Source organism: Jaculus jaculus, chromosome 13 (assembly GCF_020740685.1).
Source record: "Jaculus jaculus isolate mJacJac1 chromosome 13, mJacJac1.mat.Y.cur, whole genome shotgun sequence".
Classification (NCBI taxonomy): domain Eukaryota; kingdom Metazoa; phylum Chordata; class Mammalia; order Rodentia; family Dipodidae; genus Jaculus; species Jaculus jaculus.
In genome coordinates, this window is record NC_059114.1 from 38,192,768 (window position 1) to 38,210,730 (window position 17,963).

The 17,963-nt window shown below is 41.4% G+C and overlaps 1 protein-coding gene across 4 annotated transcripts in view; it reads right to left on the bottom strand.

Annotated features, from left to right (window-relative positions):
* The window catches only part of Rbm27 (RNA binding motif protein 27), a 119,560-nt gene that overhangs the window by 83,756 nt on the left and 17,841 nt on the right, over positions 1 to 17,963 (bottom strand). For all 4 annotated transcript variants that reach the window (XM_045132468.1, XM_045132466.1, XM_045132467.1 and 1 more), the window contains exons 2-3: positions 12,999 to 13,117; positions 661 to 785 (exon numbers count right to left, since the gene is read on the bottom strand). In XM_045132468.1, coding sequence (XP_044988403.1) covers positions 661 to 785; positions 12,999 to 13,117 — 244 coding nt within the window. The remainder of the gene's footprint in view (positions 1 to 660; positions 786 to 12,998; positions 13,118 to 17,963) is intronic.

The following is a 17,963-nucleotide window of genomic DNA, read 5'->3' on the forward strand; positions in this document are numbered from 1 at the left end:
TACCTCAACAAGGAGAGGCCAGGGGGACGGGGTAGGACATGGATGAGCCCAACAGTGGTACCAAATTGACTGTTTTCGCTGAGTACAAAACTAATTAATAAAAATAATAAATTTAAAATAAATGAATAATTTCTTTTTAAGTGACATCCTTTGAGGCTACCCTGAGACTACACAGTGAATCCCAGGTCAGCCTGGGCTAGAGCAAGACCCTACCTGGAAAAAAGAAAAGTTACTTCTAGCTGGTGGCGCACACCTTTAGTCTCAGCACTCAGGAGGCAGAGGTAGGAGGACTGCAATGAATTCGAGGCCACCCTGAGACTACATAGTGAATTCTAGGTCAGCCTCAGCTACAGCAAACCACTTCTTTGAAAAAACAAACAAACAAACAAAATAAAGAAAATTACTTCTGGGGCTGGAGACATGCCTCAGCAGTTAAAGGAGCTTGGTTGCAAAGTCTGACAGGCAGGGTTCAAATTCCCAGTATCCAAATAAAGCCACACGCACAAAGTGGCCCAGGTGTCTGTTTACTCATAATAGCAGGAGGCGCTGGTATAACCATTCTCTCTCCCTCGGCCTGCTACCCAAAAAAATCTCACTTTCCAAATAAGAACACTGGTGATATGATTTAAGAAGCCAATTAAAACAAATATTTTGTATTACCTCTTCTTTAATTTCTTCTTTTTCTTGGACTAGTGGTTTTGGCTCAGGCTTAACTGGTTCCAAAGGTGGAAGATAGTTCTTAGTATAAAGACTCTCAAATAGTTTGTCCACAAAACCTGAAGTTTCTAAGAAAGAGAAACAACACATAAGTGTTATATAAACAAAAACCCCAAGATTAACCACTATTCACAAAGTTAAAGAAAATTTTCTTTCATTGCTGGAGAGGAATTTCAAAGAAACTTTACTGCAAAGTAAGAGAATTCCAGTTTTGGAGTTGTTTGTTTCTTTTTAAATCCTTATGACAAAATTATGCTGCAAATGATACAAATGTAAATTATTAGCTGCATACATTATAGCAAGATTAGAATAAAAAACAATTTCCATTTTAAAAAAAAAGGCTAGTAAAGTATGTTATCATACAATGAAACACAAAACTTCTATAAAAAGAATAAACATTGCCAGGCATGGTGATGCACTTTAATCCCAGCACTTGGGAGGCAGAGGTAGGAGAATCATCTTAAGCTCCAGCTACCCTAACACTGCATAGTAGATTCCCAGGTCAGCCTCAGCTAGAGCAAAACCTTACTTTAAGAACAAACAAACAAACAAAAACAAAAGAATGAGCATTTATAATATCAAAGATCTAAAACAATGTTTATATGTGACTTCATAAAGAATTGAGCCAGCAGGCAATAAAACCACAGATTAATCACTGGGACCTCATGAAATTACAAAGATTTTGCAAAGGACACAGTGAAAAAAGCAAAGAGGCAACCTACAGAATGGGAAAAAATCTTCGCCAGCTATATATCTGATAGAGGATTAATATCTAGGATATACAAAGAACTAAAAAGTTAAATAATAAGGAATCAAACAAGCCAATCAAAAAATGGGCTATGGAGCTAAATAGAGCATTCTCAAAGGAAGAAATACGAATGGCATATAAGCATCTTAAAAAATGTTCTACGTCACTAGTCATCAGGGAAATGCAGATTAAAACTACATTGAGATTCCATCTCACTCCTGTCAGATTGGCCACCATCATGAAAACAAATGATCATAAATGTTGGCGGGGATGTGGAAAAACAGGAACCCTTCTACACTGCTGGTGGGAATGCAATCTGGTCCAGCCATTGTGGAAAACAGTGTGGAGGTTCCTAAAACAGCTAGAGATTGATCTACCATATGACCCAGCTATAGCACTCCTAGGCATATATCCAAAGAACTCATCTCATTTCCTCAGAAGTACATGCTCAACCATGTTTATTGCTGCTCAATTTATAATAGCTGGGAAATGGAACCAGCCTAAATATCCCTCAACTGATGAGTGGATAATGAAGATGTGGCACATTTATACAATGGAGTTCTACTCAGCGGTAAAGAAAAATGAAGTTACGAAATTTGCAGAAAAATGGATGGACCTGGAAAGGATTATACTAAGTGAGGTAACCCAGGCCAAGAAAGCCAAGTGCCACATGTTCTCTCTCATATGTGGATCCTAGCTACAGATGATTGGGCTTCTGCGTGAGAAGGAAAATACTTAGTAGCAGAGGCCAGTAAGGTAAAAAGGAGACATAAAGGGAAGAGAAAGGAAGGGAGGAGGGTACTTAATAGGTTGATATTGTATATATGTAAGTACAATGATTGTGATGGGGAGGTAATATGATGGAAAATGGAATTTCAAAGGGGAAAGTGTCAGGGGGGAGGGAGGGAATTACCATGGGATTTTTTTTTATAATCATGGAAAATGTTAATAAAAATTTTTAAATTAAAAAAAAAAAAAGAATTGAGCCAGGCGTGGTGGCACAATTCTTTAATCCCAGCACTTGGGAGGCAGATGTAAGAGGATCACGGTGTGAGTTCAAGGCGACTACATAGTGAGTTCCAGGTCAGCCTGAGCTAGAGTGAAACCTCACCTCAAAAAAAAAAAAAAAACCCTGAAAGGATACAAAATCTGACAAATCAAATAATACAAGAGGGAAAAGGGCATATGTGGGAACAGGTAAGAGTAATCCCATGGTATATTTATCCATGTTAGATTAAATGTACTGATCACAAATTATCACAGTATTTTAAATCAGTTAAGAAAATCAACATTGAGGACTAGATAGTTCAGCGGTTAAGGCGCTTGCCTGTAAAGCCTAAGGACCCAGGTTTGATTCCCTAGTGCCCACATAAAGCCAGATGTACAAAGTGGTGCATGCATCTGAAGTTCGTGGTGACTAGAGGCCCTGGTGTACCCATTCTTTGTCTCTACTTGCAAATAAAATAAATAAATTGAAATGTAAAAGGACGTGAGCCACTGTACTCCACTTGGCGCACACACCTTAAAAAAAAAAAAAAAGAAAATCTCTATTGGCATGATAGGAAGCTGTTTTATTTAACTCAGTGTCTTGCAGTACTATGAAACTTTTTCAAATGAATGGAATATGAGAACCAGATGAAGTCACTAAAAATATAAATATTAAAATACTTGTCAGCCAGGCGTGGTGGCCTTTAATCCCAGCACTTGGGAGGCAGAGGTAGGAGGATTGCCATGAGTCAAGGCCACCCTGAAACTACATACTAAGTTCCAGGTCAGCTTGGGCCTGAGTGAGACCTTACCTCGAAAATATATATATATATATTTGTAGTTTTGGGCTGGAGAGATGGCTTATCAATTAAAGCACTTGTCTGGGAAGTCTAATAACCCAGGTTTGATTCCCCAGTATCCACATAAGCCAGATACACAAGGTGGCATATGTGCCTGGAGTTCACGTTTGCAGTGCCTACAGGCCCTGGAGTGCCCATTCTCTGCCTCTGTCTGTCTGTCTGTGTCTCTCTCTCTCATACACACACACACACAAATCAATAATTAGTAAAATATTTTTAAATATGTGTAGTTTTGTTAAAACTAAATTTAAGTTATTTTCAATGGTCCTGCTCTAAGAAACAGAACATTAAAAAACAGGAATTTCTCAGTGGTGGTGCGCTTGCCTTGCTGGTTGAATAACCAGCATCTAGGAAAGAAAAAAGAAAAAATGTGTGTGTGTGTGTGTGTGTGTGTGTGTGTGTGTGTGTGTATAGATTTTTCAAGGTAAAGTCTCACTCAAAAATATAAAGTTTTGCCGGGTGTGGTGGCGCACGCCTTTAATCCCAGCACTCGGGAGGCAGAGGTAGGAGGATTGCCGTGAGTTCAAGGCCACCCTGAGACTACAGAGTTAATTCCAGGTCAGCCTGGACCAGAGTGAGACCCTAACTCGAAAAACCAAAAAATAAAATAAAATAAAAATAAAGTTTTAAAAGAACATGTCAAAATACATCAAAATAAAAGAGAAATTGAGGGCTGGAGAGATGGCTTAGCGGTTAAGCGCTTGCCTGTGAAGCCTAAGGACCCCGGTTCGAGGCTCGGTTCCCCAGGTCCCACGTTAGCCAGATGCACAAGGGGGCGCACGCGTCTGGAGTTTGTTTGCAGAGGCTGGAAGCCCTGGCGTGCCCATTCCCTCTCTCTCTCCCTCTACCTGTCTTTTCTCTCTGTGTCTGTCGCTCTCAAATAAATAAATAATTAAAAAAAAAAAAGAGAGAAATTGATTGAGATGGGGAGAGGATATGATGTAGAATGGAGTTTCAAAGGGGAAAGTGGGGGTAAGGAGGGTATTATCATGGGATTTTTTTATAATCATGGAGGTTGTTAATAAAAAAATTTGAAAAAAAGAACATGTCAAAATACATTATGTACACATATGAAAGTTGTCAATAGCCGTGCATCATGGCAAACACCTTTAATCCCAGCACTTGAGAGGCAGAGATAGAAGGGTTGTCCTGAGTTCAAGGACAGCCTAAGACTTCAGAGTGAGTTTCAGGTCAGCCTGGGCTACAGTGAGACTCTACTACGCGGGGGGGGGGGGGGGGGGGGTTGTACTATTAAAACAAAAGGCAAAGACAGGTGTGATGGCATACACCGATTAGTCCCAGCAGAATGGAGGCTGAGCTAGAAGCTAGACTGGGGCTAGAGTGAGACCCCATGTCAAAAAATGTCTATTAAGGGGCTGGACAGATGTCTTAATGGTTAAGGTACCTGCCTGCAAATCCAAAGGACCTCAGTTCAAATTCCCCAGAACCCACGTAAACCAGATGTACAAGGTGGTGCATGCATCTGGAGTTCACTTGCAGATGATGGAGGTTCTGGCACGCCCATATTCATATTCATTCTCTCTCTCATAAGTAAATAAAAAAATTTAAATGTCATTTATGGGCTGGAGAGATGACTTAGTGGTTAAGGTGCTTACCTGCAAAGCCAAAGGACCCAGGTTTTATTCCCCATGTAAGCCAAATGCACAATGCAGCACATGCATCAGGAGTTCGTTTGCAGCAGCAGGAGGCCATGATATGCCCATTCTCTATCTGCTTCTTTTTCTCATTCTCCACTCTATCTCTGGTGCTACCTCTGTGTGACTGTTTCCCATAACATTTTTGGTGCATTTGGCTGAGAAACCCAATTGTAACCTGTGCTCAGACAAGGCTGGCACTATGAGCCACAATCACTGCAGGACTCGGCTGCATCCAGAAACAGTCCAAGGATGGCTGTGAGGCACCACCTAGCCTTTTTGGGGATCCAGCCTCTGTGGGCTATGGCCTCTGCCACATGTTCTGCACAATGGACCTGATGAGGAGAGTAGACAAACCTGGCATTCCAAAAATCTGGTAAACCACCCAGGGTGCTCAATTAGCCAGATCATCAAGTTGATAGATGAGAACGTTTGATCACCTCCCTGCAGTCATTCTGACTGCTTAATTAGGGCCTCAGTGGGAGGTACCTGTATGGAGTGTTGTGAATGACTGTGACTATGGTGTGACTGTGGCTCCATGACTGAATGGCTATGGAATCTGACTGGGCCCTTCCAGTTCTGTGATGATCCTCATAAAGGCATATGCCAGCCCTCCTTTGACGGGACTTGATGTTGGGGTTTATATAGTCCCACCAATGATAAGAGACACCTAATTTCCTGCAAAGGAATGGCTAGGCAGAAGTGAGTTTTGTCCTGTGCAGTTCCTGCTCAGAAGGTCTTGTCTCTGCTTGCAACACTGGCACAGAGTGGAACATAATGGGTGGATTTGTCAGAAAGCCCACTGTTTTGGATTGTACATTCACTAACTTTAAGATGGAACATTCAGGGGATTATGATACTGAGATGACACTAGGAAAGGTAATAATCCTCTACGATGGCCAGCTTTTAATGTTAAATGGCCCCCAGAGGAAACTCTGAATGTAACTAATATTATAGACAGAGAAAATATAAGAGTCTACTATTCTTTTTTTTCCCAATATTGTATTTAGTTATTTATTAGAGAGAGAGAGAGAGAGAGAGAGAGAAGGGGGAGAAAGACAGAGAGAAAAAGAGAATGGGTAGACCAGGACCTCTACCCACTACAAATGAACTCCAGATTCATGTACCACCTTGTGCATGCATCTGGCTAATGTGGGTTCTGGGGAATTGAACCTGGGTCCTTAGGCTTTGCAGGCAAATGCCTTAACCAATAAGCTATCTCTCCAGCCCTGAAAGCCTCCTACTCTTAAAAACAAAGTTGTAAAGCAGTAAGCTGGGGGAGCTGTACTGGAGCCATGAGAGATATTCAAATTTTTCCCTGGGCTATGAGAAAAAAAAAAGAAAGAAAAAACACAGATCAGCTAGAACCAACCAGGCCAGAAGCTTCAAGGCCAGAGTCCCCCTCACCACCTCCGCCCACCTACTCCACACACATACCTGACTCCAAACATACTCTCCAGTTAGAGAGAATGAGGGGCAGGCTAGGTAGGCCTGGGAACGGACAATCCCAATGCCATATAAAGGGGGAAGGGCAACACTGTTTGGGCTACTGGGGAGTTCCACTATTCCACAACTTGACACTGAAAAGGATGAACAATGAAGAAAAAGATAAACCAAGATGAAAATGAAAGTATGGTTGTGGGTTTATACCAAGGCCTCTGAGCTTAGTATGGATGAGATGCCTTGCCAGATCTGAGAGGGTTCTCTTATTGAAACCATTCTGGCTCTAGGTTAGTGCGAAGAATTCCAGCCTTTGTTCTTCCATAGCTTTTGGCTCTAAGCAAAATGTTGTATCTATTTCAAAGTTCATTTTGCTCCTCTGCTCTGTACAAACTGACTGTGGGGGACTGGAAGGAGGAGCCAGGCTGCAGTGCAGATGTCACTGGGGCCTGATGCTGTCTCACAGTGCTCCCAGTGGCTGGGATGTCGATCAGGAAATGTTAAAACACTAGGGCTGATCCCAGGTGGACATTCAAAGATGTACAGGGCTAAATTGTGCTCCTATTGGCATCTCATTGGAGCTCAAGCTGCCACTATGGATGCTGCTTTGTCCTTTCTACACCTCCCTCTTCAGTGGATGGGTGCCAGGGCCTCGGTTGTTCACAGGCCCAAAGCTCACCCATGGGAATATCCCTGATGATTCTGATTTTTTTGGCTTCCCTGTCTTGCACAGCCAGGAGAGTTGCAGGCTCAGGTATTCTCCGGGTCCCAGCCCCAGGATGATGATGAGTAAATCCCCATTTGCAACTGACATAATTAGACTTCTTATTTTTAAAAATGTGCTATGGGGGCCTGAAGAGATGGCTTAATGGCTAAGGCACATGCCTGTGAAGCCTAAGGACCCCAGTTCGAGTCTCCAAGTGCGACATAAGTAAGATGCATATGGTGGCGCCTGTGTCTGGAGTTTGTTCGTGCCCATTCTCACACACACCCTCTCTCCTTTTCTCTGCTTCTAATAAATAATGAAAAATAAAATCTTTTCAAAAAAAAACTTCAAAATTTGTGCCATAACTGGTTTAATGTTTACTTTATCTCCCTAAGGTTCTATGGAACTGCTAACAGAAAACAGCCTAAAGATTTATGCTTAGATTTGGAAGTACTCAATACTGAGTATGTCTGAAAATTTATAAAATTTCTAATAGTGTTCTAATACGTTTTCATACCTTCAAAAATGTGTTTCAAAGCTCTGATTATATTTGAAAAATGTGCACTATGTATCTTAAAGTGTTTAAGAAATGGATGGAGGAGACATTGAACCTTTCTGGAAAATAAGCAATCCCCCATGTCGGGCAAGGATGACCAAATTGTCACTGGAAAACCATCTGTATGACCATTTTATTGAGCCCTCAGTAAATGCCATGGACATGTATCATTCTTAAAAAAAAAAAAAAAACAAATGTGTTTCAAAGCCGGGTGTGGTGACACATGCCTTTAATCCCAGCACTAAGGAGGCTGAGGTAGGAGGAACACTGTAAATTCAAGGCTGGTCTGAGACTACATCATGAATTCCATTTCTGCCTGGGCTACAGAAAAAAATCTACCTTTCAAAAAATCAAAAGGAAAAAATAAAATGTTTTTTAGAAAAGTTATAAGGAAAAAGGTTCAAAAACCAATAAATGATATAATCCACATGTGTATTTTGGGTAAATATTATAAAGCAAGTGTGGTCTTCTCTTTTACAAAGTTACTTCAAGCCAGGTATGGTGGTGCATACATTTAATCCCAACACTTGGGAGGCAGAGATAGGATTACTGTAAATTCAAGGCCACTCTTAGACAACATCATGGATTCTAGGACAGCCTGGAAAAATGAGACCCTACTTCAAACAAACAACACATAACAAAAACAGAGCTTGAGGGATGTCGTAGTAGTTAAATGCATTAGCTGACAAAGCCTGCTGGCCCGGGCTCTATGCTTCAGCACCCAAATAAAGGCAGGTGCAAACAGTGGTACAAGCATCTGGCATTTGTTTACGGCAGCAAATGATAACACACCCATACACACAAACACACACTTGAAAATATTTTTTTAGGACTTGAGAAACGGCTTTGTGGTTAAGGCGCTTGCCTGGGAAGCCTAAGAACCCCAGTTCAATTCTCCAGGACCCACATAGGCCAGATGAGCAAGGGGGCACATGCATCTGGAATTTGTTTACAGTGGCTGGAGGCCCTGGCATGCCCATTCTCTCAGCCTCTTCCTCTCTCTCAAACAAATTTAAAAAATCCATTTTTAAAAAAGAAAATATAATTTTAATACCAAAAAACATGGCTCTGGGTAGATAGCTTAGTAGATAAAGCACCTGATGTGCAAGCACGATGTCCAGAATTCTGAACCCTACAACCCAAATGCAGGGTGAGCATGGTGGCCTGCCAGTAATCCCAGACCTTGGAAAGTGGGAACAAGCGATTCCTAAGATAAACTGGGGAGCACAACTAGCCAACCTGTCAAGCTCTGGGTTCAAGTGAGAGAGTCTGCCTCAGTAAATAAAGTGGAGAGCAACCAACAAAATTCAGTGTCAACCTACACACATGCACACACACACAAGTGCACACATGCACTTTCATGAACATGGACAAACACATGTACACCCACACACTATAAACTGCATATATATGTACATATGCATGCACATCACAAAAAATTAAAAATTAACAAAACTATTAGATATTTTTAAATGTTACATGGAATCTTATGGGAATAAATAAATCAGAACCTTCAAGGTCATTATAAACACATCTTTCTTCATACTCTTGTAAATTTTTCCATTACTTTTATAACTTGAAAGACAATAAAAAAGCTAAGTGTCAGGCGAGGTGGCACACACCTTTAATTAAGGTTATAAGAAGCACACTAAGTCTGAAAATACAGCTAAGTGCAAAGCATTTGCCTAGCATATGAGGGGCAAAGAAATACATATTACAAATGAATAAATTCATTTCATTCTTTTTTTGTTTTGTTTTGTTTTGTTTTTCAAGGTAGGGTCTCACTCTAGCCCAGGCTGACCTGGAATTCACTAGGTAGTCTCAGGGTGGCCTCGAACTCATGGTGATCCTCCTACCTCTGCCTCCCCGAGTGCTGGGATTAAAGGTGTGCACCACCACGACTGGCTAATTTTGGTCTATAAATATATGTTTAATTTAGGCACATTTAAGTATATAGATAAACTTTCCAACAGTCTAATACAGAAGCCACTTAGCCATGTGTGGCTATGTAAATGAGTCAACTATAAGAACCATAATTCAACTACTCAACAGTCTCACATGGAGCCTGGCATGGTGGCACATGCTTTTAATCCCAGCACTTGGGAGTCAGAGTTCAAGGCCAGCCTGAGACTACCAAGTGAATTCCAGATTCCAGGTCAGCCTTGGCTACAACAAGACCCTAGGCTCAAAAAAATAAAACCTATATAGATATTTTTCTCAACTTGTATTGTCTACATTCCTGTATATCCATTCAGTATTATCAAATATCAATGTGCCCAAAACTATAGATTCAAGACTCTACGTTCAACAGGGAAGTCAAACAGATGAGAAAAGACATAAATAATTATGGGGCTAGGAAGATGACTCAGCAGTTAAAAGTGCTTGCTTACAAAGCCTAGCGGCCTAGGTGTAATTTCTAACAACAACATAAAGCCAGATGCAAAGTGGCATATACAACTGTAATCCCAACACTCAATATGACAATGTGCCCATACATACGCCTATATACACTACCCACACACAAAAATCTAAATAAACAGATAAATAAAACTTTAAACACGGGCCAGAGGTGGTAGTGCACATCTTTAAACCCAGCACACGGAAGGCAGAGGTAGGAGGATCGCAGTGAGTTCAAGGCCACCCTTGAGACTACACAGTGAATTTCAGATTAGCCTGAGCCCAAGTGTGACCATACCTCGAAAAACCAAAAATATATAATAAATTTAAAAAAAAAACACTTTAAACAATTAGCCCAGGCAAATAAATGACAAGGTGTTACAAAAGTGCCTGGAACGATGAGGGTGCTGTATTCAGGGTAAACTGTTTAAAAATGACATCTGAAAAGAGACAAGGGTTTTTACTCCAGTCTTGTCTTCTCACAGGCAGAAGCTCTCTGCATACTCTCCCCTTCCTTTCTCCTACACACTTTAAGTTCTATCTATAATCTAATAAAATCTCTCTAGGCCTTAAAGGAGAGAAAGACTATCTTTCTGGTAAGGTTAAAACAAGTTCAAAGGCTCTGTTAAAAATATGCTTGCCGGGCTGGAGAGATGGCTTAGCGGTTAAGCGCTTGCCTGTGAAGCCTGAGGACCCTGGTTCGAGGCTCGATTCCCCAGGACCTGCATTAGCCAGATGCACAAGGGAGCGCATGTGTCTGCAGTTCGTTTGCAGTGGCTGGAGGCCCTGGCGTGCCCATTCTCTCTCTCTCTATCTGCCTCTTTCTCTGTCTGTTGCTCCCAAATAAATACATAAAAATAAACAAAAAAATTAAATACATATATATATATATATATATATATATATATATATATATATATATATTTGCCATGAGCCGGACATGGTGGCACATGCCTTTAATCCCAGCACTCAAGAGGCAGAGGTAGGAGGATCACTGTGAGTTCAAGGCCACCCTGAGACTCCATAGTGAATTCCAGGTCAGCCTGAACTAGAGTGAGACCCTATCTCAAAAAAAATCATCATATATATGTATGTATATAGATAGGGCCGGGTGTAGTGGGGCATGCCTTTAATCCCAGCACTCCAGAGATAAAAGGTAGGCGGATAGCCCTGAGTTCGAGGTCACCCTGAGACTACACAGTGAATTCCAGGTCAGCCTGGGCTACAGCAAGACCCTACCTTGAAAAACCAAAAACAAAACAACAAAAAAAAGGTAAAACTATTACAGAGTACTTGATAATGTCACCCTGGGGTGGGAAAAAAAACAACCCTTAAATTGTGCCTTCTAAAGACCTTCAAGGAATGACAAGAAGTTGAATTTGGTTACCATAACAATGTTCTGTTCATGGGCTCTAGAATTAAAGAGAGAGCATCAGGAACTAACCCAGGGGGTGTGCATAGTCGACAACTTAAGGAGAGAATATTAAAAAAAAGTGAAGCAAAGTGTAGTGGTGCACTTCTTTATTCGCAGCACTCAGGAAGCAAAGGTTACCCTGAGACAACACAGTGAATTCCACGTCAGCCTGGGACTATAGAGCAAGACCCTACCCGGGGAGGGAGGGAAGTGGTCAATGTGACTTAGAGTAGAACTAGTTGGAGAGGGGAGAGGTGTTAAAGAGGCAGTAAGGGAAACTATATGTCATGAAAAGTACTTTGGTAAGAAGGTTAAGTTAAAGGTACAAACAACAAGAGGATCATGCAATTCTCATCTTAGATATCAGGTAGCCAGGGCTAGAAAGATGGTTTAGCAGTTAAGATGTTTGGCAGCAAAGCCCAAGGACCTAGGTTTGATCCCACAAGACCCATGTAAGCCAGACGCACAAGGTGGCACATGACTCTGCAGTTGCAGTGACCAAAGGCCCTGGTGTGCCCATTAATATTCTCTCTCACTCGCTCATATAAATAAAAATAAGTAACTAGCAAGGGTTGGTAGTACACACCTTTAATCCCAGCACTTGGGAGGCAGAGGTAGGAGGATAGCCATGAGTTCAAAGCCACCCTGAAACTACAAAGTGAATTCCAGGTCAGCCTGGGCTACATTGAAACCCTACCTCAAAAAAAAACAAGAAATAAATAAATAAATAAAGCAAGCCACAGGTAAGAGAGCAGCGTTTTGCTAACACAAATAAGTAGCTTCAGTGGCTTTAAACTGTCCTCCTTCAACCATCACGTAGGCTTTGCCAAAAACCACAAAGGAAGCCAGGAATAACCCCAGTATTGGGAGGCAGAGGTAGGAAGAGGACTGTGAGTTTGAGGCCAGCTTGGGACTATAGAGTGAGTTCCAGGTCAGCCTGGACTAGAGTGAGACCCTACTTTGAAGGTGTGGGGGAATCCTGCAAAGGACCTAAAAAGTATCAGAGTTGCTACTGTCTATACAGGGAAAAAGCAAAGGAGGTGGGGACCTGTTCTTATAAAATATTTAGGCATTCTTAAGCCAGGCGTGGTGGTGCACGCCTTTAATCCCAGCACTCGGGAGGCAGAGGTAGGAGAATCGTCATGAGTTTGAGGCCACCCTGAGACTCCATAGTGAATTCCAGGTCGGCCTAAGCTAGAGTGAGACCCTACCTCGAAAAACCAATGTGTGTGTGTGTGTGTGTGTATTTAGGTATTCCTGAATGGATATATTCAAGTATTCAAAGGACTGCAGCCTTTCCTTTCTAGAGACCTTATTATAGATAAAGTTTGGCTTTGTTGTTTTATGTGAGACAATATCTTGCCTGATAGCCCAGCAATCCCTACATAGCCCCAAGTTAGTCTCAAACTCATTATCCTCCCACCTCATCCTCCTGAGTATGGAATTACACGAGTTTGTCATCATTCCCAGCTCCTATTAGCAAGGTTTAAATGCAAAATCTTTACCCAAAATAATTACCTTTTTGTAAAAAGACATCAAGTTGATCAGCACAAAAGGCTTTCAATTCCTTCTCAGGTTTGTCCTTCTTGACCAGGGCTACAACATAGTTAGCTAGGGCTGAAGGGTCAGCATCACATCTAGTCAAAGAGAAAACAAAGATTTTAAAACACTTTTCAAAAGGTGGAGAGGAAAAAACAATGTTATTAATGAAGCCATCCCTATCTTGGAAAACCAAAGACCAAAATTTTGTTTTATTCTTGTTTATTTTTTGTTTTTCCTTTTGGTTTTTCAAGGTAGGGTCTTGGCTCTAGCCCAGGCTGACCTGGCATATACTATGTAGTCTCAGCCTCGTCTCGATCAGTAATCCTCCTACCTCTGCCTCCCAAGTGCTGGGATTTAAGGTGTATGCCACCAAGGCTAGCCAAAGATTTATTTTAAAGTAACTGTAAACACAGGGAACTACTATAACCAACAGCATATACATACTGCAAACAGAATTTTACTGTAATGCTTAATTCTATTAAATAATGAGTTTGTCTCCTACTTCCAAAGTTTTCCTTCTACCAACAATATTGGATCTGGTATACATTGTTTGCTTTCTCAATAACAATAGGGAAAAGATACACCCAAGTTGCTGTTTGGTCCAGCCTGTATACAATTATCAGCACCACTCTTAGAACTGTATTCCACATCACCAGTGAGGAAAAAGCAAAGAAAGTAATGGGAGAGATTTTTTTCTTCTCTTCACCATTCTATACAACCCAAGAGACCAACATCCAAAGAGTCATTAATCAATAACGTTGCTAATCTTTTTAATGAGTGCCTTAAAGGTCGTTCTAAAGAGTGAGAAATGACGGAAGAAGGCATTCTGCAGGCAGTTCAATAGGAGAGAGAGAAATCACCAGTGAAAATACTCAACAGTGAACACTGCAAGCCTTATTGGCCACCCAGGCCAAATGAGCCAATGGGTGAAACAGTGGCAATACCCTACTGCTTGCAGACTCCACATACTTGGGCTGCAAGGCCACTGAGAAATCCTGATGGAATGGAGTTGATAATCTCCTCCATGTAGACCAACTGACAGAAAGCTGGAAGAAGCCATTCAGCATGCAGTTCAATGGGAGAAAGAGAAATCACCAGTGAAGATACTCAACAGTGGACACTGAAAGCCTTATATTTGGCCAGCCATGCCAAATGAGCCAACGGGTACATGTCTGTCATGGTGGAAACCAACTGCCCTCTAATTGGACTGGAGGCCCACTCCATGGGAGGGAATACATCCCTGATACTGAAACCTTAAAACAGGGGTAGTCATGAGCCCTAGGGGTGTAATGTCTGCTGCTGTCTAGCTAAATGTATAAACTATGCTTATCAAACTGCCCAGTAAGCGCTTCTCTTAATGTTCATACCCTTATATTAATGCTACTCTCACTTTTGGTAGAGAATCTTCTCTTTTCAGATGGCAGTGACCTTGGGATGACTGAGAAGGCATCATGGTGCTGGAAAGAAGTGACAGGAGTGCTCAACACTGCAATATCTCTATCACACCTTCCAAGGCTCAGGGTCTATTGCAGAAGAGGTGGTAGAAAGAATGTAAGAGCCAAAGGAAGGGTAGGACTCCTTACAGTGCCTGACACTACCTATACAAGACCATCATAATAGGAAGAAAAGATCATGACATCAAAATAAAAGAGATATTGAGAGGGGGAGGGGATATGATGAAGAATAGTTTCAAAGGGGAAAGTGGGGCGAGGGAGGACATTACAATGGGATATTTTTTATAATCATGGAAGTTGTTAATAAAAAAAAAATTGAAAAAAAAGTCTGGTTATGGAACTTAATACAGAGTACTTAAAAGAAGAAACACAATGGCATATAAACATCTAAAAAAAAAATATTCTACATCCCCAGTCATCAGGGAAATGCAAATTAAAACTACATTGAGATACCATCTCACTCCTGTCAGATTGGCTACCATCATGAAAACAAATGACCATAAATGCTGGTGAGGATGCAAAAGAGAAGAACCCTTTTATACTGTTGGTGGGAGTGCAATCTGAGCCAGCCATTGTGGAAATCAGTGTGAAGGTTCCTGAGACAGCTAAAAATAGATCTAGCATATGACCCAGCTATACCACTCCTAGGCACATATCCCAAGGACTCATCTCACTACCTTAGAGATACTTGCTCAACCATATTTATTGCCACTCTATTCAAAATAGCTAAGATATGGAACCAGCCTAGATGTCCTTCAACTGATGGGCTGACAACTAAGATGTACATTTAAACAATGGAGTTCTACTCAGCGGAAAAGAAAAGTGAAGTTATGACATTTGCAGGAAAATGGATGGATCTAGAAAGGATTATACTAAGTGAAGTAACCCAGGCCCAGAAAAGCAAACATCACATGTTCTCTCTCATATGTCGATCTTAGCTACAAATGCTTGTACTTCTGTGTGGGTCAGAAGAAAACTCAGTAGCAGAGGTCAGTAAGCTAAAAAAGGAGGGGGGGACTTAATAGGATGGTACTGTGTATACGCAAGCCGAGGAACAGACTAATTAATGGGGATGAAAAGGCCCAAGTGAGGTCAGGGGAAGAGAATGAGTAAGGAAAAGTGGAACAAGGGCTAATCAAAATCTAACAGGATATAAATAAGTCACATGGAAACCTACCTTTTTGGACAATGGAACACACAGGAGCCATAGATTGTTACTAGAAAATTTTCAGTGCCAGGGATGGGATACCTTCCAGGGAATTGTTGGCCAGAGAAGTCCCTAATGCCCCCAAAACATTACAGGCTATTGCCAAGGCCCTTGGTTTCCCACTAGGAGTAGATGGTAAGACCCTACTGCTGACAACTCCACTCTGTCTATCTCTCTTCTCTCTCTCTCTCTCTCTCTCTCTCTCTGCTTGAAAATAAATAAATAAAATTGAAAGAAAATAAACAGAGAGACATCTGGATTAAATGTCATGGAACAAATGGACCTAACAAATATCTACAGAACATTAGATCCAACTGATACAGAATATCCAGTTTTCTCAGCAGCACATGGAACATTCTCCAGAAAATAGACAATATATTAGGACACAAAGCAAATCTTAACAAATACAGGAAAAATGAAATAATCCTTATACTCTATCTGACCACAGTGGGATTAAACTACAAATTAGCAATAAGAAAAACTACAGGTTAAGGCATTTGCCTGCAAAACCAAAGGGATCCTGGTGTGCAAATTCTCTCCCTCCCTGCTTGCCTGCCTGCCTCTGCCTGCCTTCCTGTCTCTGTCTGTCTGTCTGTCTGTCTGTCTGTGTCTCTGTCTCTCTCTCTCTCTCTCTCTCTGCCTCTTTCTTACTCTCAAATGAATAAATAAATATACTTTAAAAAACTATAGAGAATACACAAATTCATGGAGACTAAACAGTACAATATGGAATGATGGATGAGTCATTGAAGAAACCAAAAGGGAGGGCTGGAGACATGGTTTAGCAGTTAAGGCGCTTCTCTGCAAAGCCAAAGGACCCAAGTTCAATTCCCCAGTACCCACATAAGCCAGATGCACAAGGTGGCACATGCATTTGGAGTTTGTTTCCAGCAGCTTAAGACCTTGTTGTATCCATTCTCTCCCCCACTTCTCTCTCTACCTACCTGTTTCTCTCAAATAAATAAATAAAAATATTTTAAAGGAAATCACTAACTTCATAGAATCAAATGATGATGAGAATGCAACCTAGCAAAACCTACAGGACAAAATGATGGCAGTCCTAAGAGGGAAATTTATAGCTCTAAGTGCCTATATTAAGAAATTAGAGGGCTGGAGAGATGGCTTAGCGGTTAAACGTTTGCCTGTGAAGCCTAAGGACCCCAGTTCGAGGCTCGGTTCCCCAGGTCCCACGTTAGCCAGATGCACAAGGGGGCGCACGCATCAGGAGTTCATCTGCAGAGGCTGGAAACCCTGACGCGCCCATTTTCTCTCTCTCTCCCTCTATCTGTCTTTCTCTCTGTGTCTGTCTCTCTGAAAGAAAGAAAGAAAGAAAGAAAGAAAGAAAGAAAGAAAGAAAGAAAGAAAGAAAGAAAGAAAGAAAGGAAAGAAAGGAAAGAAAGGAAAGAAAGGAAAGAAAGGAAAGAAAGGAAAGAAAGGAAAGAAAGGAAAGAAAGGAAAGAAAGGAAAGAAAGGAAAGAAAGGAAAGAAAGGAAAGAAAGGAAAGAAAGGAAAGAAAGGAAAGAAAGGAAAGAAAGGAAAGAAAGAAAGAAAGAAAGAAAGAAAGAGAGAAATTAAGAGGGCTGGCTTAGTGGTAAAGGTGCTTGCCTGCAAAGTCAAAGGACCCAGGTTCGATTCCCCAGGACCCACATTAGCCAGATGCACAAGGGGGAGAACACGTCTGGAGTTCATTTTCAGTGGCTGGAAGCCCTGGAGCGCCCATTCTTTGTCTCTCTCCCTCTCTGCCAATAAATAAATAAATAAAAATATTTTTTTAAAGTATCTCAACTAAATAAAGTCCAGTCCCAGATGGATTCACTGGTGAATTTTACCAGACCTTAATGGAAGAACAAACACCACTGCTTCTCAAACTTTTCCAAAAAATAGAAAAGGAAGGAGTTCTACAAAACTCCTTCTACAAAGCCAGCATCACCCTGATACCAAAACCAGACAAAAACAGAACAACAACAAAAAAATAAAAGAAAATAAAATAACAGGGCTGGAAAGATGGCTCAGAGGTTAAGGCGCTCTCTTGAAGTCTAAGGACCCAGGTTCAATTCTCCAGGTCCCACGTAAGCCAGATGCACATGGTGACGCATGCATGTGGAATTCATTTGTAGTGGCTAAAGGCCCTAGCGTGCCCATCCTCCTTCACTGTCTCTAATAAATAAAAATAAATCTTAAAAAAGAAAATTACAAGCTGGGCGTGGTGGCGCACGCCTTTAATCCCAGCACTCGGGAGGCAGAGGTAGGAGGATCGCCATGAGTTCGAGGCCACCCTGA